At 38.6% G+C, this 27,782-nt stretch overlaps 1 protein-coding gene and 1 long non-coding RNA gene across 2 annotated transcripts in view; one reads left to right on the top strand and one right to left on the bottom strand.

Annotated features, from left to right (window-relative positions):
- Positions 1–23,260, bottom strand: part of BTLA (B and T lymphocyte associated) — a 33,576-nt gene extending 10,316 nt beyond the window's left edge. The window contains exons 1-3 of the mRNA XM_077771873.1: positions 23,214–23,260; positions 22,218–22,400; positions 6,294–6,617 (exon numbers count right to left, since the gene is read on the bottom strand). Coding sequence (XP_077627999.1) covers positions 6,294–6,617; positions 22,218–22,305 — 412 coding nt within the window. The 5' untranslated portion in view covers positions 22,306–22,400; positions 23,214–23,260. The remainder of the gene's footprint in view (positions 1–6,293; positions 6,618–22,217; positions 22,401–23,213) is intronic.
- On the top strand, positions 17,364–27,454 carry LOC144238129 (uncharacterized). Its single transcript, XR_013337021.1, has 2 exons — positions 17,364–17,564; positions 26,985–27,454. It is a non-coding gene; the product is annotated as an uncharacterized LOC144238129 (long non-coding RNA).
- The last annotated feature ends 328 nt before the right edge of the window (positions 27,455–27,782 follow it).

Below are 27,782 nucleotides of genomic sequence, written 5' to 3'. Positions count from 1 at the left end.
TTCTTAACTTGGACGTACAAAAAAAAGAGAGTTATATACAAAAACAGAAAAATTCCCAACAGTGCCAAAGAAAGGTATTTGAAGGGGAGAAATATTTTTTGTCATACCTCCACATTATTTTTATGAAAAGCATTGTTTTTAAATATAATTTTATAGTATATTTTTGTTCTTCGATACTCAGCTCACTGACTACTCCCACATACAGAAGGAAAAGGAATTTTTCTTGAATTCTTTCCCTATTATGTTTATTTTCATCACTTCTTGAAAGGCAAATTCCCACTCAGTTCAAAGCCAATTCTGAAAGAATTCATTTGACTTTTGTGAAGGAAGCAAGAAAACCCAGAAAAGTACCTCACAGTTCCTGCTTCATTATAATTCTTCATGGGCTAAAGAACATGTCCACACATTACTATAGTGCAAAGGAATGTCTGATAAATGAAAAGCGCAGACCTTAAATGGCATAAAATTGGCTAGAAGAGAGAAATCACTTCCCTTAGGGTGAACATGGAAAGCTTTCTTAAGAACATGGGAAATGAGAAGGGCAGAATTGTGGTAGGTGGAGGCAGATGAATGGGTGCCCTATGAGCGGGGAGAGCAACATAGGTAGAGTAGGGTGAGGACATGCGATAGCAGGCATGGGCTGTGGGGCTGGAGTAGAGGTTCATAGTGGAGTCTGGAAGCAATCAAGGAAGGCAGGTGTGGATGGACTGTCGAAGGCCTTGAGTGTTGGTTAAATGTGAGCCCAACATGGGAAGCACCATGGATACTCTGTGGGGACTCAGTAAAGGAGCGGCATTATGGAAGACATTTATTAGGAAGATGTTTGGCTGAAATGGACTAAAACAGGAAACACTAAAGACAAAGAGTCCATACAGCTGATTAGACTATTTGGAAGGAAGATAATGAAGGTTTGAGATTCTCATGAAGCTACAGGAGGGAATCAATCCCAGAGTGAAGGTTGCTGCCAGATGAGAGTAGACGGCCAAAGCAAAGTCCTGGGGGCTTCTCCTCCTTAGGGCAGGAGCACTGATTCACAAAGTGATAAGAAAGTCGGGAGAGTAGGAAATTAGAAGTCTCCAAAGGGAAATTTAAAAGGCCCTCCTCTCTCCTAGGTAGCTTTTCCCTCTCACAACTCCGTGGTTCTTGCTCCTCCCCAGTGTGATCCTAATAAGCATCCTGCCCCCAGGGCTCAGGGTTCAAGAGAGAAGCTGCCTAACCATGAGAGACTCTTGAATGCTGACAAAAACTGAGGACTGATGGATGTGGGGGGAGGGGGGGATGGGCATGGAGGAGGACACTTGTGGGGATGAGCACTGAGTGTTATGTGGAAACTAATTTGACAATAAACTATTAAAAAAAAAAAAAAAGAGAGAAACTTCCTATTTTCCCTGTGGCTCCCTCCTCCCCAAGGGAGACAGACTGTTGATCCTAATTTCAGCTCTGACTTGATTCCTAGAACAGGCACCTTTATGCACTTTACAAACTGTGCAACCATCTGTAGTGGCTGTGGAATGACCCCAAAATGGGACAGAGGAGACACAGTAATACCCCTGAGACACTCCCATATCATAAGTCATTATTGGCTTGCCTCTGACTTTGGCTAAATTCCTCCCTCTTGCACAGACGGGGATTAGTTCCCACAAAAGAAGACAAACTTACATAAGAAGGTCGCTTTTCCAAGGAGGGGTGGACTCAATGCCACTGCATTTAATTTTATTATACATTATATTAATATTCATTATGTAAATACTCTAATAGCCCTTAATTATTGTCTATTTCAAAGTATTATCAATATTCTGGAAGTAATGTCTTGCAAGTTTTGCCTATTTTTATCATTCATTTTGCCAGTTACAATGTAATACTTCTTTAAAAACTCAATATTTTATCTCATTATATGAATTAGTAGTGCAATTTTCTCCAGAAAGGATTCATTTCATAATCTACAGTATAAGCTTCTCCAGGTTGTTAAAGGCAACTGTTTCACTTTGCATAGATTATGTTATTTAATTCATTTAAGAATGACAAAGAAATATTTATTGAACACCTGCTATGTGCTATATACTATGTCATCTGTTTGCAGAGAAGCAAAGATGTTTAGGACACAGCTTCCATTCCAAAGAGGTTTATAAGCCAATGCATGGATAGTCACAGGCAATTAGCATTGACTTTGATCCCAAATTTGCAAAAGCAGAGTCTCCAACTCTACCCAAAATCCCTTCTACACTTCTATGCTTGATAATAGAAGGTTGTAACCAGCACTAGAGTACCATGCATTCCTTTACTAGGCTGTTTTCAGAGGTCTTAAAGTAATTTAAAAGATTTTTAAGGGATTTAAGTGGATTCCTTCATTGGGCTACTTTAAGGAAGTTAAAAGATGGACTCCAAAGTACACATGTAGAGTAATAAATTAATTTTTTACAAACACAAAGTGTATGCATTCAAGTGAATGGTGTCCATAGAGGAAGTGACTATGTACGTCTGCGTTTAGATTTCAGACATACTACCAGTGCATCAAAACTCTTTGAAATTTCTCTTGGCAATAACCTTCATGGTCGATTTATGGGTCCCAAATAAACCCCACTTCATTTCTTATAATTAAAGGGTGATCTCCTTTGATCCAAATATATTTTTTATCGTGGTAAAATACATATTAACATAAGTATTATTATTTTAATATTTTAAAGCGGATAGCTCAATGCAATCTTGTACAACTATCTAGCGTTTTGCACTATCTAGTTTCAGAACATTTTCATCATTCCCAAAGGAAATTCCATACACATTAATTAGTTACTCCCATTAACCCTTCCTGGCAACCATTAGTCACTTTTTATCTCCACAGATTTTTCTGTTCTGCATATTTCATACAAACAGAATCAAGATTATAACATGTAATCTTTTATATCTGGCTTCTTTTACTTAGCACAATGTGTTTGAAGTTCATCTATTTTGTAATACATACCAGCACTTCATTCCTTTTTAGCCTGCATAATATCCCACTGTATGAATATAACATGTTTCCTTTACCTATTTATCAGTTGAGGAACACTTGGATTGTTCCACTTTTTGACTTCTGTGAACAGTGTGGTTATAAGCATTCAGGTCATTCAGGTACAAGTTTTAATGTGGACGCATCCTTTCATTTCACTTGTATATTGCTGGGTCTTGTGGCAACTATGTTTAACTTTTTGAAGAAAGATTGCCAGGCCTTTTCAAAGCAGCAGCATCATTTTACATTCCAACTGGCACAGTACAAGGAGTTCAATTTATCCACATCTTTGCTATCATTTGTCATTTTCCATTAAAAAAATGTCTAGTAATCCTGGTGGGTGTGATTTTGATTTGCATTCCTCTAATGATGAGTGATGTTGAGCATTTCTTCATTTGCTTATTGGCCATTTATAGATCTTCTTTGAAGAAATGTCTGTTCAGTCTTTTGCCCATTTAAATTGAGTTGCTTAACTGTTGTTGAGTTGTAAGACTTCTTTATATATTCTGGGTACTAGTCCCTTATCAGATATATGATTTGCGAAAATTTTTTCGCATTCCATAGGTTGTCTTTTCATTCTCTTGATAGTGTCCTTTGATGTACAAAAGTTTTTAATTTTTATGAAGTATTATTTATTTATTTATTTATGTATTTATGCTTTTGATGTTGTAGCAAAATAATATTAACAAATCTAAGATTCCCAAGATCTACTTCTATGTTTTCCTCTAAGGAAACATAGTATTAAAATTTTATACAAACATAGTTTCTACTGTTTTAGTTCTTATATTAAATATATGATCCATTTTTACTTATTTTGTATGTTGTATGAAGCAGAGGTCCAAATTCATTTTTTGCATATGTGTATCCAATTACCTCAGCACTATTTATTGAAGAAACTATCACTTTTCCATTGAATGGGTCTGGAGGTCTTATTAAAAGTCAATTGGCCAAAACTAGACATCCAAATGGGTAACAGACCCATGAAAAGATGCTCACCAATGCTCATCATCATCAGAGAAATACAAATCAAAACAACGAGATACCACCTCACACTGGTCAGAGTGGCTAAAAGTAACAACCCAGGAAACAACAGATGTTGCTGAGGATGTGGAGAAAGGGCAACCCTCTTGCACTGTTGGTAGGCATGCAAACTGGTGCAGCCACTCTGGAAAACAGTGTGGAAGTTCCTCAAAAAATTAAAGATTGATTACCCTTCGACCCAGCAATAGCACTACTAGGAGTTTATCCAAAGGATACAGGAGTGCTGACTCATAGGGCCACAGGTATCCCAATGTTTATAGCAGCACAATTAACAATAGCCAAATTATGGAAAGAGCCCAAATGTCCATCAACTGATGAATGGATAAAGAAGATGTGGTTTATATACACAATGGAATGTTACTTGGCAATGAAAAAGAATGAAATCCTGACATTTGGAGCAATGTGGATGGAACTGGAGGGTATTATGCTAAGTGAAAAAAGTCAGTCAGAGAAAGACAGATATCATATGTTTTTACTCATATGTGGAAGCTGAGAAACTTAGCAGAAGACCACGGGGGAAGGGAAAGAAAAAAATATATAGTTACAAACAGAGAAGAAGGCAAACCATAAGAGTCTTTTAAGTACAGAGAACAAACTGAGGGTAGAAAGGGGTGATGCGGGCAGGGAAATGGGTTATGGGCATTGAGGAGGGCACCTGTTGGGATGAGCAATGGGTGTTTTATATACGTGATGAATCACAGGAATCTACTCCCGAATCCAAGAGCACACTGTATACATTGTATGTTAGCTAACTTGACAACAAACTATTAAAAACAAAAAATGTCAATTGGCCAAAGATGTGTGGATTTCTTTTGGACTCTCAATTCTATTCTATTGATCTCTATATCTGTCCTTGTGTTAGTACCACACTGTTTTGATTATTGTAGTTTTGTAATAAATATTAAAATAAAAGACTGTGAGCCCTCTAACTTTGCTCTTCTTTTTCAAGACTTTTTTCAGCTATTTTGGATCTTGTTGTAACTTTATGTGAATTTTAGGATCAGCTTTTTCATCTATGAAAAAAATTTAAAAAGGTTGTTGGGATTTCGACGGGAATTGTATTGAATCTATAGATTCCTTTGGGAAATACTGTCACCTTAACAATTCTAAGTCTTCCAGTGTGAACATGGGATATCTTTCCGTGTATTTATATCTTCTTTAATTTCTTTCAGCCACATTTTGTTCAGTCTACAAGTGTTGAGCTTCCCAGGTTAGATTTATTTGTAAGTATTTTATTATTTTTGATGCTACTATAAATAGAATTTTTTTTAGTTCCCTTTTCAGATAGTTCACTGGTAATGTATAGAAATACCACTAATTTTTTAGTTGATCGTACAACCTTGTTGAATTCATCTATTAACTATAGTAGCTTTTGTGGATTTTTAATGATTTTCTAGATATAAAATCATATCATTTGTGAATAGAGATAGTTTCACTTCTTTCTGTTCAATTTGGATGCCTTTTCTTTCTTTTTTCTTGCCTAAGTGCTCTGGCTAGAACTTCCAGTTCAGTGTTGAATAGAAGTCACAAAAGCAGACATCCTTGTCGCCTTCCTGTTCTCAGAGGAAAAGCTTTCAATATTTTACCATTGAGTATGATGTGAGATTTTCATAAATCAAACTTTTGAAAAACATTTTTTCCTTACTTCTCTCTGTTTGCTTTCCATGTTTTATCCCAGGTTTTTAAACTCCAATCTGTTATCCTGATATTTGAGCCTATTTGAGGGCCTCTGGGAGAGACTGGGGAGGCAGCTAAAACTATGAACATCCTCAAAGCACATCAGGGAGTCAGCTGTATTTGTGTGCTGTATGTTCTCTGTATAAACTGTGGATTATTAACAAGCTTGTAATTTTCTGAGCACCACAAATGTAACTTCGAGGATTTATTATCAATAAAAGTCAAGGACTGGCAAGTGGATGAAAAAATAGAAGGAAAAGAGGACAAAGAATAGAGAACTACCTACTACTATTGGTATTCACTTGGTAATTTTTCCATACTTCAGTGATCTATTTTTGGACTTATCAGATAAATGTTATCATCCCTAAAGGCAAGGACAAGAATTTTATGATATTTGTTCTCTATATTCTACCTAACTCACCCCAAAACTACATACACACATGCTCACACAGATCACAATCTGAGGAGTGTGGCAGTCTTCTCATTGACATGAGTTCAGTGTCTAACAGAATCTCTTGAGAGTCTAGGTCCTCCTTTTCCTTGAAACATGATGAAAAAATATCAGATAGTCTTGGAGTGTAGAACTCACCTGTTACATTAATGATTATTGAATGGCTTTCAATAACTCCAGATGCAAAACTCGCAGAACAGCGGTATGAACCGGTGTCACGAGCCAGGATGCGATTGAAATGAAGAACAAAAATTGAAATACTCTCATTTTCTTTCCAATTCATGTATCCCAGAAGTTTATATCCAAGAAGTAAACAATTTTTTCCTTCGAGCTTGCACCAGGTCACATGAGGTTTCTTAGTACAGTATTTCACAGGGCACTCCAGTTCAAACGAACTCCCTGCTGGCACAGTGTGGCTGGAATATCTCTTTACATACAGTTGTTCTTTACATGTTCTTTCCCCTGAAAGATGAATACAAAATTAAAATCAAATATGCTCCAGAAGGACCAGGTATTGGCGACTCAACAGTTTCTGCCAAAGATTTCTCAAGTATGATCTTATAATTTTTCCAGATAACATTCCCAGTCCATTAACCCTTAGTAACAAAGCACATAGTAGGCACATAATGAGTATTTGTAGAAAAAAGAATTCAATTGTTCAATAACTTCCTCAATTTCCAAAATATTAGTTTTTGCACTTACTAAATTCTTTTGTATTTTTTCTTTTATTAAGTAGAACTTTTTGTCAAGTTGACTCTTATTATAAAATCTTCATTTTATTTTATTACCTGGTAGCTACTTCAATAGTAGCAAATAATAATAACAATTTCTGTTCAATTAGTTATTATATTCTAAGGGCTATTCAAAACACATTAAATATTTTAACTCATTTAATCTTCACAATAAAAGTAATATATATTATTATGAAACCTATTTTATAGATAAGGAAATTGACATACTGAAACATTTGCCTAGTGTGATATGCTAATAATTAGGGGACTCATGACTCACACTCATACTAGAGTCTATTAACCATTACTCTGTTATTGTGTCTTGGGGAGTAATCACATTTTCTATTACTAGCTCTGATATATTCCAATAAGTGGGAGAGAGGAACTTGTGTTGACAACTATTTCCCTATAGTACTTGGCATTAGAAATTTTTTTCACTTGTTTCTCAAAGGCTTTAGTGTTGCCTTGCAATTTTTTTCCACAACTTTTTCTATGTAGGACACATGCAGCTCGAGATAATTGTTGGAAGATAGGATGTTCTGACATAACCTGATTGTTTTGTCTTCTAAAGTGTGAGGATGGACACAATGTACCTTTTCTGGTCTAACATACAGGAAATTTTCTCCCTTTGTTTTGGTGGGGAGACTTTTTTCTTGGAAATAGATTTTCTGTTATCTTTTATGAAACTTCTGTTAGTAATTATCAATTATACATAAAGTCTGCAGCCAAGAAAAATAATTTATTTTTAGTATTTTTTACAGTTTATTTTTTTGAAAGAGAAAGAGAGTGAGAGGGGAGGGGCAGAGGGAAAGAAGGAGACAGAAAATCCTAAGCAGGAGTGTGATACAAGGCTTGAACTCTGAAATGGTGAGATCATGACCTGAGCTGAAAACAAGAGTTGGATCCTTAACCCACTGAGCCACCCACGTGCCCCAAGAAAAACCATTTTTTTAAAATTATCTATATTATTAAGTTCTATTATGTTTAATCTATCATGAAAGTATTTACCTGGTAACCTCAACATCTAGGACGCAACTGAGAACCAAGATACATGAAGAAGAAATGTTCTTTAAACAAGCAAAATAGGTACGGCAAGATCCCAAACTCTTCTCATTTGATACAGAATCCTCACGACTCCACATTATTTCCTAATTAGCCCAGAGGGAATGATTGCGTTATATAACAGAGTAATGACTGTGTTCATAATGAGAAGATTGAATCCACAGGAAAACTTTCAGTTCACAACCGTGAGATGACTTGGGCCAAAGTTGGATGCCACCCAGGTGCCCCAACCTAAGCTTTCTCTTAAAAACAAAGCAAGTTAAGGGCCACTCTGATGTTGAAGTGGGGGACAGCTTTTGGTCCTGCATTACACATGCTGCTTTACTTTTATCTCACTGCTCTACTTTATTTCTATACCCTTGCCAGCATAAGTATTCTCATTTTTAGTTATTTCCTAACCTCCAAAAATACCTCTCACTGTAATTTCTGCTCACATCTTGTCAACCTCTGTTCAGAAACTCGCTTGTTTCCAGGAACCAATTGAGACAAGGGGCCTGCAGAGAACATTTAGAAACTTGTGAGTATTGATTATATATTTATAAATACACTGAAACCTTAACCAAGTTGACTTTAGGACTTACTAATTCAGTTGCTTCCAAAAATTCAAAATAAAAATGAAAGCAAACTAAAAGCCAAGTTATAAGCATGAAGCTTTCAAAAACTTGAAGAGAAAGGGTAAGATAATCTACCAAAAGGAAGTGTCTAGCAATATAACACCTGGATGTGGTTAGACTTACAACAAAAAAAGCAAAGGGGCCAGAATCAGAAAAGCCAAGTGAAACTCACATTTCCAAAACTCCATCCCCCCTAAAGTTAATAAGTTAATAGAATATTTCAACCTCCTCACTTCCCTTTTCAGGTACTTGGATAAGTCAGTCACAGTGTGTGAAACCTATAACTTGGTGCCAACATTGTGGAAAACAATAAGGTAGATTTAGACAAAGACCCTCCTACCCTCAAGGAGCTTAGCATTTAATTGATGAGACAAGATTAACTAACAAAGCCACTTTCCCAGAATGAATTTACTATCTACCATGTTTTTAGTCTTCAGATTTATCTGAGTTGAAAGCAGGGCTCAGAGGGACCTTGTGTGTCCTTGTATGTTAGTTGTTAGGGGTAGAGAAATAAATAAGGCAAGGTGTATTCCATCAAGGGGCTTGCCTTCTAGTGGGAAATAAAGATGTTTGACAAATAGGAGAATGAAATACCACTATAAAGAGGTGTAGACTTTGCTTGTGTGTACAGAGGATTAACTTCAGCTGGGACTATTGGGAAGAGGCTTAATGGAAAGGTTATGCGTGAGCTGAACCTTAGTGAATGAGTAGCCCTTTGATAATCAGAGCACTGAATGGGATACTGGAGACATTTTAAGACTGGGCACATGGAAGGGCAAAGGCAGAGAAGCCAGGAATCTCATGGCAAATTCAGGAAATCGAAACCCACTTCAATCACGGTTTTCTCAAATAGTGAGATGGAAATCACTGGTCATTTCAGAATAAATGCAATAAGCGGTAGGTGGGATACACTTAAACTTGGCTTCTTCACCATGAGAAAATACAGAGCCTGATTCTTTTGGGACATTTATAAAAGTCATGTAAATAGCTAAAAATTGGAATATTTATTTAAACATGGTTGTTCAAATACTAACACGCTGTGTGATGATGAGATGGCCACCCAGTCTCTCTGGTCCTCAATCTCTGTAAAACAGGATGAAAATAGGAAAATTCTTACCCACCATCCTTTCCTACACAAACACATATACAACTTCACCTTCCTCGGTGTGTGACTGACATGATAAAACCAACTCTAAGTCTCTCTTCTTACTACAATATGTTACCTTTCCATTTAGCCATGAGGTTCTCACCCAACGCTAGCAGCACAAGTGAACATCCCCTCTAGTCCTACCCTATGTGATTTTGTTGTTGCGGGGAGCACACAGAGAGGGTAGGCAAGGAGAGCGAGCTGATGTTCCCGATCACATCCCTGACTCTCCCAATGGGATTATAGAAACATCACTGTGGTTCCTGCGTCCTCTTATCAGCAGGGTGGGGATCACTGACTGTCTCATTGGCTGGCACTGGGATTTTTCTTGAATGAAGGAAGGAATGAATAGATGAATGCAGGCTTGCCAACAGGCATTAAAAGTCATCAAGAGTACCCAGTTCTGTACAAAGAAAGTATTAACACTTCCCTTCTCCCTGAGATTCAAATTGATGTTTGTAGCACGGCAATGCCGCACAGAGCTAAATGGCACCGTTCCAATTCTCCATCCGACAGGCACGCAGACACTTTGCTGCTTGTCCTGAATTATGTATAGCTGTTTCATGACATTCAGGAAATCAAAAGCTGCCCCAAGGGGTTTGTCTTGTCAAACAATTATTTTCTAAAGAGAGGTGAAGATCACAGTTGGTTTGGGCTGGCATATATCGGCCAACATTAATTGTTCCTGACGTTATTCTCAAACATTCATATTAATGCATAGGGAATTTTCAATGCTAAAAATAATTCAAATAAACATATGCAGTAAAAGAGTGAAATTTCTTTTACCTCAGTCTTTCTTACGATGAAGTGTCTTTTTTTGAGTAACTGTAGGTTTAGGAAGACTTACATTTTAAAGATCCTTATGAAAACCATGACTGTTTAGTATAGCATGCATATTCCATGACCAGGGTTTACCCACTGTATTTGATGCCCAGAGTGCATCATTTTTAACAACCTCCTCCTCTATATGGAAAAATGTTTTCAGAAGTCATTAAATGAAACAAACGATAAATGGTCAAAAAAGAAATATTCTTCCAACTTCCTATTATAAAACCATGCAAGTTAAAAATATTTTTAAAATAATTAGAATACAAAACAAAGGAAAACATGCACAGCTATCTAATAATTTTGTGGGGCGCCTGGGTGGCTCAGTCGGCTAAGCGTTCAACTTCGGCTCAGGTCATGATCTCACGGTTGGTGGGTCTGAGCCCCATGTCGGGCTCTGTGCTGACAGCCAGCTCAGAGCCTGGAGCCTGTTTCAGAATCTGTATCTCCCTCTCTCTCTGACCCTCCCCTGCTCTCTCTCGCTCTCTCTCTCAGAAATAAATAAACCTTTAAAAAAATTTTAATAATTTTGTAACTACTTAAACAGTGTGAACTTTGATATGGTCTGATATGGTAGTTTATATAAATAATTTTTCAGTAACTAATAAATAAATTTTATTAAAACTAAAATTCTACAAAAGATACAATTTAGGCAATTACTAAATTGTACCCTGAATGAGAGGTTTTATTTTGATTCATTCTTTAATTTGAAAACAACATTTAAAGGGGGCACCTGGGTGGCTCAGTCAAACAACTGACTTAGGTTCAGGTCATGATCTCACGATTCGTGGGTTTGAGCCCCGAGCTGGGCTCTGTGCTGACAGCTTGGAGCCTGAAGCCTACTTCGGGTTCTGTGTCTCCCTCTCTCTCTGCCCCTTCCCCATTGGTGCTCTGTATCTCTCTGTCTCTGTCTCTCTGTTTCCCTCTCTCTCTCTCTCTCTGTCTTTCTCTCTCAAATTAATACTTAAATATGCTTTACAAAAATAAATAAAACAACACTTGGAGGAGAAGACTACATAGCAGTTGTACAGATAATAATCAATAAAACATGAAATCTTAAACTGAAAAATTGAAGTTCATACCTGGAAGCAAATTATACTGCACAGTTGGAACTCATTGTTTTAGATTTAATTAATTAATTAATTTATTTATTTTAAGAAAGAAAGAGAACATGAGTGAGGCAGGGGAAGAGAAAGAAGGAAAAAGAGAATCCCAAGCAGGCTTCATGTGCAGCATGGAGCCCAACACGGGGCTCAATCCCCTGACCCTGGGATCATGACCTGGGTCCAAATCGAGAGTGAGACATTCAATGACTGAGGCACCCAGGGTCCCCTCATTGTTTTAGATTTTAAATAAATAAATATTCAAAGTGGTTGGATAGGATGAAAGCAATGAAATGGCTCACATTCTGTTTCTTTGGTTCCATAATCACAGTGCTATTGTTTATTTAAAATCTTCTCTGGAAATGAAGGACTATGTGGTGTCACAGGGATCAGACACAAGCTGCCTAGAGCAAGCTCCAGTGATTCCAAACGTTAAAATTTACTCATGAAATGAACACAGGAATTTGTATGTGTCCAGAGCCAGCTCCATCATTGGGAAGTTCTCTGATTTAGCTTTCAGAATGTTTATCTGAAATGTAGAACACAATGTTTATCAAAAGGGAAGTCCTAAAAATGTGCTAATTTGAAATGTACATGCATATTATTTAGAATAATTATTCAGAATTTAGACCAAAGATATTATGAGGGGGAAGAATATTTTATCACTCATATTGTTCAGAATTGTTGGTACATGGTGATAATTAAAAGCACCTTTACTTGTTTTTTAAATTCTGTACAGATAATGTCCCCTAATTGCCCACACCCAGGGATGTGGACATGTCCCCGTCTATTACTACTTAGTAACATGACAGTTTCTAGTGCAGAGGTAACGCAAAAAGAGACTTCCATTGTTCTTCAATTTTCCCTTCAGATCTTTTTTGTTTTGTTTTGTTTTTTGTTTTTTGGTTAACCTGAACAAGATACAAGTCCTTAGAGCTTTCAGATTTTCAAGGAGAGAGCCTTCTGGTTACGTTAATCAGGAAAGGGTTCAAGGAGGAGGTTGAATTCCCTCCAGCACCAAACTCACCCTGGGGCAAAGCTGGCCCACCTTCTATTATCACTGTCTGACACCTTCACCTACCTATGACATGGCCTGAACCTGGGAATCCTCTTGGTTCTTTCCTCCTTTCTGCCCCATTCCATCTGTCATCAAGTTAATTCAGCATCTGAAATAACTTTCAAATTTGTTTCCATGACACCGCCTTAATGTGAGTCTTATTTTGTTTCATGTGGATAATCCACATGGCCTACCAACTAGTCTTCTACAGTCCAAACTTGGCCTTGTTCCCTGCGCCCACCTCATTTATTCTCCACATCATTGTCACACTTTGTATTCTTTTTTTTTTTTAAGTTTATTTATTTAAGAGGGGCGGGGGCAGCAGAGAGAGAGGGAGTGAGAGAGGAGCCCAATCAGGCTCTGCATTGTCAGCACAGAGTCTGATGTGGGGTTCAAACCCATAAACTGTGAGATCATGATGTGAGCTGAAACCGAGTATCGGTCACTTAACCGACTGGGCCACCCAGGTGCCCCACAGTTTACGTTCTTAAAATTAAAATCCAATGGGAAGATCTGTGTCTACAACCCTCCAGAGACTCTTCAGCACCTGCAGGAAATGTCCGGACTTGATCAAATGAAATCTAGCCCCTGCTTCCTTATGCAAACTCACTGCACCCCCCTCCTCCAGCAACCCAAGTCCACTTGACAACCCCCCCTACTCCGCGAATGCCCCATGCTGTTCTGTGTGACGGGCTGCATTCTTTTATAATTAAATGTGTGTGTGCATCTGTCTTCCTATAAGGACCACAACTTTCTGGATGGGATAGTACCTGTCCCTTAGAAAATGTATGAAAGGAAGAAGGCATGATGCAGCCCGAGACTGAACAAAGAGAGCACAGGAAGAGAAAAATTTCCTGTTCACAACTCTGACTAATGCTTTCTATGCACTAAGGGTGCAGAGCCGACACCTCTGAGTCCTTACAAAGGTGGCCTACAGGGCACAAAAGTGAAGAATGTATGCATCTCAATATACCCCAAAGTGGTTACGTTATAACCACTAAAGAAAAATTAGACCTTACGTGTATACAGTGTGGGAAGGCCTGACATAGGTCCATTCAGGGGTGATATTCAAAATACTTAACAAGTGATACTCTGTGGTCATCCAGATACCTAGATCCAGCCAAGCAGAAAGGGTACCAGCCACAAACAACTGCACAGGCCAATACCCTCCAGCTGAGCAAGTGTATTTGCAGGTATGAATACCATCAGGAGCCAGAGAGGGTAGAGAAATCTGTTAGCTCTTAAAAAAAACTAAAGAGCTTTGTGATTATGAATCTTATGTGCAGTAATTAGCTCTTGTTTTTAAAGACCACACACCTTGATTATAAGTATTACCGTGAGGAAAATCCCAACTGAGTTTCACTCTTTCTCCATGGAAAAATTCTTACGTATGCATGGAAAGCTCAAAATGGTTACATTTACTGAAAGAAATGAATGACCGTATTAAATGCAGGCTGCCTTAATTTGAACTAAGACAGAGTTAAACATAAGGGTGTAAATAAATAATTTTTGAAAACTACAATGGCTATGAAAGGTATAATACGTCAATCATTTTCTGTGGCATGAAGCAGGATTTTAGCTTCTGTCTGAAGATACTGTGATAGACAAACACGAAAAAAAACCCTTCAGACACATCGGGGGAGGCGGCTACAAAAGGAGAAAAGTCTTCAGACTTAGGAGGAAAACAAGCCTTCAGGTGGCCATGGTGGTACAATCTGCCTTACTTTCGAGGGCCGGCGTGATGGATGGCAGGGGAGGTCTGATGACCATCAGGGAAGGGAAACAAGTGTCTCTTCCCGTACAAATTGGTAGGAGTTTGGGGGCTCCTGAGGCAGCACAATGAACAAAGTCAAGGCCAATTCATTCACACCAACAGCAGCCATGTGATCATACATCAAAGATTCTGAAGGACATCCACCCAGACACCTTAAGGAATCCCACGCACAGCATCAGAAAGCCCCGTGGCACAGTTCCCATCTAGCTGGCTGGTGAAGTCTCAGAAAATCAGAAACGTGGCGACCTGAGATGAAGTTCCACCTCCTATAGACACCACTATTTTAATGTATCATGCAGTATTGAGTAAACATTACTTTAACTCTCTGGTAAACAAGCCCACTACATATGTCAGATATCCCACAAAGTTTTAGGAATACCTGGGAAACTTACTGTATGCATGCAATGTTAAAACACAGCTCCTGTTGTAAAGAGCGACCATTGGTGATCTAAGCAAAACTCTGTGCCATGACCTCAGGGGCACAATGAAAACTGACCGAGCCTCAGTCCCTACCACAAGATAAAAGCTACTCACATGTATCTACCTGACAAACAACATGCAATGTAATATAGATCGAAACACAGAAGTAGTATGAAATCAGAGCTCAGGTTTTTCTTCTTCTCTGTGTATATTGTGTGAAACATGTCTTCAGATGGGGATAGGTATCTCTTCCCTGTCCAAACACACACATGCAAACATGTACACATACAGAGAGAGGGGGAGAGAGAGAGAGAGAGAAATACAGAGAGAGAGAGACTCTCACATAATATAAAGTTTCTTTAGCAAAAATGGAACTGAAAGAATTAAGGAATTAATTTCACAACAAGAATACGCATAGTACAAATCCATATTTATTCCCTTTGCTTAAAAAACAAAAGACAAGAAATGAGAAAATTGAGAGAGTTTTCACAATCATCTCTACTACTATTTCCTTCTTAAAAATCCTGTTATTCTGGTGTGTGAAAACATTCTGCAAGTCTGCTTTCATGTGGTACTTACTTAGCACACTTCGAGACAATTTCTTCTACGGCTAGAATCTCTCATTGAGTGGCACGACTATTTGAAGGAAAATTTGAAGACGATCTCTTCGATCTAGTTTTATTGAGCAATTTGAGACTTGAAGCCTCTCGTGGTTTTATCTAGTTTGGGGTAATTCTAAAATTGTTTTGTCTTAAAATGGTCATGTTAGTATTTGCCATAGCTTTGTCTAATAGTCAGCAAACTGACAAAGTGCCAGTGCCATTCCCTCTCCTTGAGAGGACAGGACCCAAAGGGAGCTTCAGTGATCATCACGTCAGACAGCACCTGGGGAGTGTGAGCCACCTCCAGGATCACTGCCTCACACTCATTGCTGCTTGCCCGCAAGCACACACACCTTGCATTACCAAAGTGCTGCAGACTCATCCTAGATCCTCCAGATGGGAGGAAGATAGGGACATAGCTAATAGTTTCGAATTCTCATTATGTGCCATTCATTTTTAGGTACCATACATATATTGTTTCATTGGATCCTTAAAATTAGTCTCTTTATTTTTAAGTTGGAGAAAGCAAGTACTCGAGAAGCCAAGCCACTTCTGGTGAGAGGCAGAGCCAGGACCAGGACTTGAGCCCAGGCCTGGCTAACTCCACAGCACGAGCTCTTACCTGCCAGGGTGGTTGTGGAAGTAACTGAGAACACACAGGAGGAGTTCTTAGCACTGTGCTTGGCTTGTAATGAACAGCAATAAATGCCAGGTACTATGATGTCTTTAGGGAAGGGACACAGCAGTTGAGCAAAGCCTACAGGTGGCAGAGACAAGATGACAACCAGAAGGTCTCCCCCGAGTGCCTCTGCCCTGAGCATTATTCCCAACTGCATTCAAGGATCAGCAGTGATGCAAAAAAATGACTGGTATATACACTGGGCAAACAAATACAATAGACATAGAGAAAGCAGTATATCCCATAGGAAAATGTCCTTTTTTATGAGAGATGAAGTCCTATTGGATTATACTTACCACCAAGGTCAGCCTAGCCAAAAGTGGGAAGTAAAAATACCTTTGACTGTGGATACTTTTCCAAGCTTTCTCTCAGTACTTCCCCATTAAATCTCTACCAAGTGACAAATGGTCCTTTGTCACTGACTTTGTCTCTCCAAAGGATTCACCTATGTTCCATTTCTGCTGAGTCCTGCCCACCCTGTTTGACAAGAATGAGTATCTAGTGCAGTGTCCGTTGGCCAATTCTGCAATCCTCTCTCTGGAGTAGCAAATGTTTTTAGACAGTTTAAGGAGCCCTAAAGAACAATGACTCACATTGACAATTGAAAGAATAGTTCTGGAAGACTTTGACTGCCTACTAAAGAGGGGCCCTTTCCTTCAGAAATGCTAGGCCCTCCACCTTGAACACAGTGCCTTCTGAAGGAAAATCAGTGCAGAAAAAGCCTGGAACATACTTTAGAAGCCATGGCCTGTAGTATCAAAGAGAGCTTTGTCATTGTATCAGAAACCAACAGAAGTATTTCTAAATATTGCCTTCAGTGACAATGTAGCTACTTGTGATGCTCAGAGTAAGTGTGGGTTATGAGTTACTCCAAAGACATAGGGAAAGTCCACCTCTACTTCTTTCCCAGGTACTTCTCACCTTCCTAATGCACCCTACCCCAGAGATCACACTGAGATTCACTGGCTTTTTCAAAGCCCAAGAAGCTACTTAACAATATCCATGTGAGCAGAAATTGCCAATTGTCCCCTGACATTAGTTCTCCTCCTTTAATATGGTCAAAGAAAATGAAATAGGGACATGACCACCCGGCTAGAACCTGAATGCCCCTGCCTGCCTTATAGCTACTTCTGGACAATGAGCTATTTGTGACATATGTGAGTTCCAGGTTCTCACAACACAAATATGGCTAACAGGAAGGAGAAAAGGAGAAGTTAGCTCTACCAGCTAAACCTGAGGTTTCCCTATGACTGACACAGATGGCCCCTCCAACGCTCTCCTGGACTCTTTCAAAGTGAACCTCAAATTATACATGTTCAGATTCTGAGCATATGAAAATGATAGCCCTGCATGGGTACGTACAGACACCCGCACACAGTAATTTCTTCCACAGAGGTAAGCATGTTAATCAGAGTCCATAACCATGAAAGGATAGGTGGATGATATTGAGCTTATTTGGAAGGAAGGGATTAGGGACTATTAGAAAAGTGAAGTATATTACATATGACTGAACAGCTTGCTGATACAATGTAACTCAACTCACATGACTACCAAATTCTTATGGTTATTTCTTGGTAACTGTGGATGATCGTAGACAATGATATGGAATTTATAGACAATTTTTCTCAACTCCAAATGAGAGATGGTCTCCCAATACTACTTTAAGGGAATTACAAGCTAATTAAATTTGGGGCTAAAATAAAAAAAAAAAAACATTATTAGCTAAATGTATACAACAACACTTAATGATGCATCAAGTAAATCATGGGAAGTCCTCAAGATATAAAGGTTAAACTTAATGTGCTCTAAGTGTTTTACAGAATTAATTCACTTCATACTCACAACAATCCTATAAGATCAGTGTCAATATTGTCCTCATCATTTAGATAGGGAAACAGAACCAGAAAGCTTATAGTTACAGGACCAGGAAATGGCAAAGATGGGACAGTAGTCTATATGGTCTGGCTCTAAAGTCCCTGATCCTAACCCTTCTGCCAGTGCTTTTCCAAGATTGCAAAAGATTGACCTAATTTTTGGGCCTGACTATGAATGCCTGTGAAGATTTTGCCTTCAATAATTTTTTAAAATTTACTTTTGAGAGAGAGTGTGTGAATGGGCAGACGGGGTGTGGGGGCAGAGAGAGAGAAGGACAGAGGATCCCAAGTAGACTCTGCACTCACAGCAGCAAGGCCTATGCAGGGCTCTAACTCATGAATTTCCACATCATGACCTCAACTGAAGTTGGATGCTCAACCGACTGAGCCACCCAAGAGCCCCAACAATTATGAACTCTTAAGAGGAAACTCACAAATAAGGAAAATTAAATAGAAAAGCCCCAGTGAAGCAAGATAACCAGCATTTGACTTCAGTACTACAATAGAGAAAATTTTGATAGTGGGACAAATGAAGGAACTATTAATTAAAGAGCTTATCAGTGTTAGAAAAGTCTATTCAAGGCTCTTATCGGCACAGGAAATAATCTTTTTGTGCCTTAATCCATGAAGTCCTTTAGCTGCAGAATATATTCCTAGACATTTACCTAAAAAGTAATCATATTTTGTGACAGACATTTTGGTAATAACAATACATAGGCATTTGCAGAAGACAGAATTCTATCTCTAGTATACCATGTACACGTTTCAATAGGAACAGATAGCTACAGCCATAGAAATAAATCTGAAAAAGACACTGTGTTACAAAACAGAAACTTAAAAAAATGATAGAAAGGCGCAGAGCACCTTCTGCCCTGTTTCTGTCCGCACTCAAGGATATGGCCGGCTTGTGGTGGGGCAGCATGATCTGAATGGGATGCGGGGATGGGGCAGCACGATTTGTGTGGGATGCAGGGTGCAGGTCCGTGGGCCATTCTGAACTATCACGATGAAGGAGGAGGAGGACTCAGACAAGAGCCAAATGGAGACTTGGCCCTAACTACTGTGTTCTCGATGGAACTGTACGTGTCTACTGGTACTAGACTAGATTAGGGCTTTTTTTTTTTCTTTCTTTTTTTTTTAAATCACAATAAGCAGCAAAGATTTACTAGTGTCTTCATGTCAGATCATATACAGTGCCAAGCAATATCCAGATATTACCTGGATACTCCTAGATACAACCAGTACTCCTGCCTGCTTGAAGACAGAATCCTCGGTCCAAAGCCTCATAGCTGGGCCTGCACTGTGGAGCACGTGTCTCCACTGCAGCCTAGTTCTTTTTGGTATAATCTGCCCATCTGTGCACGGAGGGAAGGTGCTGACACGTTTATTACGTTCATAAGGACAGAAGTCATACAGAGTCATAAGGACAGAGACCAAGAGGCAGAGTTCCCTCTAATTTGTTTTTGAGAAACACAGAAAGCAAGCAAGTGTAATTTTATTATAAGGAAAAATTTTAAACAAGAAGTTTGTAGAGAAGGTAACATTTTTCCAACCTTATTATAGACACAGATTCATCCCTGGGAAGAGGCACACAAATCTCACATTGCTTTTAAGTGGATGGAAAGAAATCTATACAAATTATTTTTAAGAAACTGTGCCAGTGTAAAGAATTCAGTAATTAAGTAAATCACAGGAAATCCCCAAGATGTATAGGTTAAAACGAATGTGGTTTTAAGGAACAGAGCCTTCAGCTCTGTCTGGAAGAACAAATTTCATCATGTATCTCAATCTGTATCTTAAATGTAATGCGAATCATGCTGCAATCTATCAGCTGTTTTATAATATACCTGGTTGGTACTTTGTCTGAGGCTTTCTTTTTTTAAAAAATTTTAAATGTTTTTATTTATTTTTGAGAGAGAGAGACAGAGTGAGTGGGGGAGAAGCCGGGGGGGGAGGGGCGGGGAGAGACACAGAATCTGAAGTAGGCTCCAGGCTCTGAGGTGTCAGCACAGAGGCTGATGCGGAGCTCGAACTCACGAACTGTGAGATCATGAGCTGAGCTGATGTCAGATGCTTAACCGACTGAGCCCCCCAGGCAGACTTGTCTGAGACTTTCTATTTCATTTCCCAAATAATTTGATCCATTCTAGTTGGGACTAAACATATTGTGCAATATATTTCATTTTTTCATTTTGTTTAACTTTAAAAGCTCAACTATTTTAAATGATAATGTTAACCTTTATTTGCCATTTAGCTGAATTTTTGGGAGGTTTGCTTGGTGAAAGTAATATTGACAAAAACACCGTTAACTTTTACCAGCTTTTATTATGTGTACTTTTTATGCTAGTCACTTCACCCATATGAATGCATTTATAGTCTTCACAATAGACCCATAATTTAGGGAAAATTATTATCCCTATCTTACAAATGAGGAAATGAAGAATAAGAGAGAAGAAGAAAGTTAACCAAGGTCACACAGTAATGGGCTGAGCCAGTAAACAAACCCAGGCCTAACACTCATGTGTGGTTTTGTAAGCATATTGGGAAAGGAATAGAAGTTGTACTCTACTCCCAGGGTGAAATAGCATTGAAAATTCTTTTACTCCATTTCACAAAGGATAGTTTATGTGTTCTTCAAATTGGTATGAATTCTGTTTTTTTAAATATTTATTTATTTTTGAGACAGAGAGAGAGAGAGAGAGAGAGAGACAGAGCATGAGTGGGGGAAGGGCAGAGAGAGAGGGAGACAGAATCCAAAGCAGGCTCCAGGCTCTGAGCTGCCAGCACAGACCCTGATGCAGGGCTCGAACACGCGAACTGTGAGATCATGAGCTGAGCCAAAGTCAGGCGCTTAACTGACTGAGCCACCCAGGTGTCCCAGAATTCTGCTTAATAGTTGATCCAGTTATAACTGGGATTTTAGGCGTCTGATGGAAAGCGAAAAATCCAGCTAGCCACTTAAGCACCCCATCAACATAATACCAAATATTTGCACACGTGAAAATGTTTAGGTGACTGGAAATTTTTATTTTGCACCTGGTTGTGAGCCATCCTAGCATCATGAAGACAAATTCCAAACCACACTGTTCTAGAATTTAAGATCCCATTCTACAGGATTTCAGTGACCATCTTTTCTGACTTAAAACCATGGCATACAAACTAATAGGAGTATGTGTATTTGCGGGGAAAACAAGGCAGGGTATTTGCAATCAGACCTGAGAACATCAGAAATGCCTGCTAGCTACTTATAGCCTTTCCAATATATGGGCCCCTATATCAACGTAGGGGAGCAAAGGAACTCACCAGAGGAAGAAATTGCTTTTTTGCCTGTAAAAAATCTTGGCAGAAGAACATCATCTATGTAGAACCCAAGCTGTTTTCTACGTACATCATATGACACGCAAGTAGGAACCATTCTCTTTCAGCCTAATGGAAGCAATGATGGAATGCTCCGATGCTAGATTTCTGAGCATTTTCTCTTTCAGGATTCTCCCGGTACACACCCCCCACTGAAGCAAAGAGCACAACTTTATTTGGTGACATTATTCGAGAGTAACCAGAGAGTCAGGTATAACCCTAATTATCCAACACCTATCCGACTGAACACTATAGCACTCTGCTTGCTTCAGTTTGGAAAAGAACAGCTATTTAGTCACCATCAGGATGGCATCCAGAGCATTTTTGCTAAGAGTAGTGATACATTTGTACGTTATTTATAACATCCGCCCAGTTCTCTTTCCTTACTTTCAGAACATTTTTTTTTTTAAGTTTTATTTTGAGAGAGAGAGAAAAAATAGTGTGAGCTGGGGAGAGGCAGAGAAAGACGGGGAGAGGGAGAATCCCAAGCAGGCTCCACACTGTCAGTACAGATCCCAACATAGAACTTAATGTCATGAACTGTGAGATCATGACCAGAGCCAAAATTAAGAGTCGGACACTCAACCAACTGAGCCACCCGAGTGCCCCCCAACAGAACATGTTTTTTAAGAAAATCAGCCAAGCCATGACTTGAAAACCATGTTCTTATTTGGTTTATGTTCTAGAATGTGCTCACTGAGCAAACCTCACTATGTGGTTTCATCTACCATTATCCACTTGACATAAATAAGCAAAATTATTCCCTCCAACACCCCCTGGGAAATAAAACAGGACATTATCTAAGTAAGTGCCTTACCGTTGATATTCCTGATGCCCAGATGTGGGATTAGGAAGAGCACCCAGAACAGTTTCTCAGTTCTAACCATGCCAGGCGATCTCTTCATTTCCTGTGCATATCAGGGATGGGAAACCACCAGTAGACTTCTTTTCCTTCCTTGAATTCCTCAGGGTTGGACCAGGTTACTTACCTCAGTGACATCTGTGAAATATAGAAGAGCAAGGAGAACAGCAGAAGATAGTAGGAAGAGCCTGAATAAGTTTGTTAAAGTGAGCAGAAAGATTACGTGGTACTCTCTTCTGTGGTTTTTGCTTCTTGTCAAATCGGCTTCTCACTTTCAAACACTATGATCTGCAAAGCAGCACAGTCCTTAACTTCTCCTTCCGCTTACCACCCTTTTTGCCCCACATTGAGGTTTTTCTCATGTTCAGTGACATGAAAAATCAAACTTTAAAGAAATCTATACTCTTGCAATCTTTAGGTTGAGACTTCAGTCAAATTAAGTTCAGGGAATTCATGGTAAAAAGTACCTATGGTAAGTATGCCTTTCTCGTTTCATAGCTTTAGATTATGAAACTTCTTTTATCTAAAAGGTTTTAGGTTTTTCTTCCCAAACATCATGTCATGGCAAGATGAGAATGCTTATTGTCATTACACCAGTGATTTATCTGAGGTTATGGAGAATATGAGTGACAGGAAGCACTTCCTCAACAGATGAGGGAAGGGCAAGTGTCTTTAATCTGTAGTTAAATATCAATGGAACAAGACCATCGTTAATATAAGCTACATGTTCTCTCTAAATAATAAAGTTCCGAGCTAAATGACATCTTGAATATCAATTAAAGGAAACTTCCATTTTCAACATTCTTCATGTGGTTATTGTCTGGATGAAATAGAATAGAAATAATAAAAGGAAGAAATGGAAAAGTTGAAGATCAGATAGCTCAGGGTCGAGGTAGGACTGCTTTCTTCAAGTTAGCTCTGCTTCTAATTATAGAAGCTCATTAAATTCACCCATTTGAGATTCCAAATGAGAAATTGAGACTTGTGACATCTCTGGTCAGCGACAGACGTTGATTTCGTACGTCTTTCTCCCAGAGGCCGGTGATTTTCTAACAAGGGCAAATTTCAAAATTTCAATGGTTTTAAGTACACAAGTTAAAAAAATAGTTATCATTGTATATTGTATATTGAATTAAACAGACATTGTGTGGTGGTTGGAGGCACCAAGATTGTTCCTGATTTTAAAGAGCTCAGTGAATGAGTGCTGTAATCTCCTCATATCTGTCTTCAGTGTTGGAACTGTAATATTCATGCATTTCAACCACCACAGTTTAACATAAAGCAATTATACCTATCGTCCTACAGCATCAATTACTTACCGAGTAAACATCCTGTGAAATATTTATGCAGCATTTATAAACTTTCTTTCTGGTGCTCAAGGTGGAATGCAAACTTCCTGTGACAGCTGAGGCAAGGCTCCTTAGGTCTTCAAAATGGTCTCCGAAGTCAAAAGCCATAAACCATAAGCCAAGGATCTCAGGATATTGTCCCAAACCAGAGAGAAGTCATATACACTTTGTTAATCTCAGCATAAAACCTTTATGATCCACTCTTTTAAAGGTGTTTTCCTATATAAAAAAGCCCATATTAATTACATAAAATTTGGAAAAGACCTTATGTAACATCTACTGTATTTTGTAAGGTACCTCTTTTGTTACTTCTATCAGCATGACTTGCCCTTTATCCCTCCACTGCTGCAGTCCTGGGAGACCCACTAGAGACAGAATCTCACTCCTGTCTTTGTTCTAGTAAGAAGAATGGAAAGAAGCCTGATTCCAAAGTTTGTTAGCTCATCTACAAGTCCATTTTCCTTTAAATCTCTACCTCAGCTAGTAATTACATTACATTTTTAGCCAGTGACTAAAGAAAACAGAAATACCAAGGCAGGCCCATTTCTGGGACACAGAACTACTACACGATAGACTTTGGCTTAAGGCCTCCCTTATAGCCTTGCCAAACTCCCTAGAGTTTCAGATTCGTCTAGGATAATTCCTCCTAACCCACTTCCCACCTCCCATCATTATGGATCAGGATTGCTTTGTGGTCTTTCTCCCATCTCCCCTTTCTCTGATCCCTCCACTTTTCCTCACAAGCATTTCTCCTAATATAATCCTTGCACAGTTTGGAGCCTGCCTTTGGAGAACCCAGTCTAACATGTTAATTTTGCATAGTTATGACAACATAGAACATACAATTTCATATTTTGCTGCCCCTTTCTTCTTGTTCAGTGAGTAGTAATCTTTATATGGGGGAATCTTTTTTTAGAAGGTAGGAAGGCATGACAGCTAGTTAGCAAAAATAGCAGGATTAAATTAGTCAATTGGGGAGAAACCGTAAAGATCCGCCAAATCATGGAGACAACAGTGAAAACACAGGCATAGAAAAAAGACAGAAACATGCAAAAGTTACATTACTTTAACTATAACCGTAGCTCAGAGCATTGTGAGAATTTGACCAAAAAAAAAGTGAAAGGTTTTTTTCACAGCTTGACTGCTCATGCTCACTCACATTTGTCTTCACAGCAGAGTCCTCTTCTTATTTATATGGCTTTATGAGGGGGGAAAATGCAGATGAAGTAAACTAATTTGAAACAAAACACAATGGAGTTAGCTTGGTTTGGAGTAAGGTTAAAGAAATAATTTGGAAGAAGTCAGTCCTGAAATGAACTATATACACATTTAAGAACCAATATGGTACCAGTCAGATTGCATGCTGGCCATAGCTAGAAAAGCTTTCTGAAGGCTCCAACTGTGCCAGTCAGCTTACTTTCTCAATAGTTAGGAGATCCAAAATGAGAGGCCCCAAAGAAGGGTCCTCAGAAGTCAGGTAAGCAGGGACTATTTGAGGGCTCAGGTTAACAAATAGTTGCCATTCCCAACTGGTCTGGAAGTGCAGTATTCATATTTTAACATCTGGTAGAGCCCTGCTAATGGCAACTGACTATCTTTCAGTCGTTTATCCCTTTAATATTGATTAGTCAGTGTTAATAAACCCAAATTATACAGTTGACCCTTGAACAACATGGGGGTTAGGGACGCTGACCCCACACACAGTCAAAATCTGAAAATAAAACTTTTGATGCTCCCAAAACTTAAGTATTAATAGTGAGAGCCAGGAGAGATCACTTTATACTGTGATCTACAATTTGCCAGAGAAAGGAACTGCTCACATAGAGATGATTAATCTCGCAGGGCATTTTAAGAGGATACTGGCAACACTCAAGGTCACTGTATAGCAGCAGGAGGTGGCTATGAAATGATTACAGCACTATAGTGTGTACTATGGTACATTTTATGCAATTACAATTTAATACTATGTCTATGTTTGTTTACGTTTCTCTCAACTGCGCATGCCGCCATATATAGTCCATTAAGTGTTTGTGTGTGTGTGAGATCTGTTAACTTTTAACTTTCTACATTTTGTGTATATTTTATGTATATTAGCGTATATTTTATGGTAGTAAATAATAAACTAGGCTAGTATCTATACATTTATGACATACTTTTTTCCTAATTTTTTCTATAGTTCTAAACTATGGGGTTCATCTGAGAGGTTTTTCAAATTGTTGCAAATCTCCAAAACATTTTCCAAAATATAAAATGTTGAAAAATAAAACTACCCATGTGTAAGTGAATCTGCTCAACTCAAACCCATGCTGTTCAAGGGTCAACTGTGTTTCTCAACTGTCCAACATATCGGTTTGAAAGGAAACTCAGAAAGCCCAAGGAAGCATGTTGTCCCAGACCTTGAGCAAATTTTTGGCAGTCTGCTCAGCTGCCTGGCATGACTGCTCTTCCTGGCCTTGTCACAGGCATTTCTCCAGCTGATTTAGAAAAAATACACTCTGGTAACACATATTTAACATTAAAAATTTTTTAAAATATTTTTTTAAAATTTATTTTTGAGAGAGAAAGAGACAGAGTACGAGTGGGGGAAGGGCAGAGAGAGACACACACACACAGAATCTGAAGCAGCTCCAGGCTCTGAGCTGTCAGCACAGAGCCCAATGTGGGGCTTGAAATCATGAACTAGGAGATCATGACCTGAGCCGAAGTTGGATGCTTAACTGACTGAACCACCCAGGCGTCCCAAGTAACATATATTTAAACAGCTGAATAATATGAAATCTTATAATTATAGGACTATTTAGCCATTTTACTATTATATGACATTAAGGTTTTTCCAATTTTTCACATAAAGACGAACACTTTGGCTCTACTGCATCTTGGACGATTTCCCAAAGTGGAATTACTGGACTGAAGATACAAACATTTCTAGGAGTCTTTATATCTAGTACTATATAACTTCAAAGATCAGTGTACATTCCTAGAGACAAGTTATGAGGCTGTCCAGATCTGGTTAACTATACCCTTACCATTAGAAATATCTTATTATGATCATCATAATTTTAAAAGTACAACATTCAATTTGTTCTGGGTTTTTAAGCTTCATGAGGATGAACAGATTGTGGGGTGTTTTACATTTGTGAGTTGTTATTCATGTGCAATTAAATGCTTTCAAGATATTGGAATCAGTGGCTTTCTTACTATTTTTTAAATTTAATAGTGTATGTATTGACTATATCAAACTCTTGCCACCTTGCCTGCTATATTTGCAGCAAATAGTTCTTGCTTTTTAACATTTTAATAGTAGCTTTTCATTTATAGAAGTTGTCTTTTTAAAAGTAGCCAATTCTAATACTTTCTGTTGCTTTTAAATTAGAAAAAAAACACTTCCTAGATGATTTCTAAATCAAGATGTCTAGGTGAGTGTGGTAGGCTGAATAACCACCTCCCAAATGTCTCCACATCTGAAAACCTGGAACCCTGGACCCACTGCTACCTTACATGGTAGAAGTTACTTGGCAGATTTGATTAAGGATCTTGAGACAGAGAGATTATCCTGATTTATCGTCGTGAGCTTGATGTAACCATAATCATCCTTACAAAAGAGATATAGGAGTCCAAGATGGAGGAGAAGGCCATGTGACAACAAAAGCAGAGGTTGAGATGATGTGGCCACAAGAAAAGAAATGTCAACAGCCTCTAGAAACTGGAAGAGACAAGAAAGGGGTTCTGCCCCAGGAGCCATGAGGATTCAGCTCTGCTGACATCTTGATTTTAACCTTGTTAAGACTCACTTTGGACTTCTGATCTCTGGAACTATAAAAGAATAGATCTGTGTTGTATTAAGCCACTGAGTTTGTGGTTATCTGTTACACTGGCAAGAGAAAAGTAATGAGTGATGTTATTTTGCTCTCCATCACACAAATTCCTAGGAAGTATCAAAGTGTTTAATGTCCCATAAATATTCTATACTAATACAAGAGGAAAGTTGCATCACTATAGAACTTCATGGAATTTCTTTTAGAAAGAGTGTGATACAGCTCAACCATAAGAAGCTCTGTGTTCAGGCCCAATTATCGTCTATGAATCTCAGTGTACCCAGTAAGTATGGAGGACACCAGGCAGTACATCCCTAATCTTCCCTTGGTAGAGCAATGACAGGTCAAGGGACTAT

This window comes from Crocuta crocuta, unplaced genomic scaffold, assembly GCF_008692635.1.
Source record: "Crocuta crocuta isolate KB4526 unplaced genomic scaffold, BGI_CrCroc_1.0 scaffold56, whole genome shotgun sequence".
Classification (NCBI taxonomy): Eukaryota; Metazoa; Chordata; class Mammalia; order Carnivora; family Hyaenidae; genus Crocuta; species Crocuta crocuta.
This window is presented reverse-complemented; position numbering and strand designations above follow the sequence as displayed.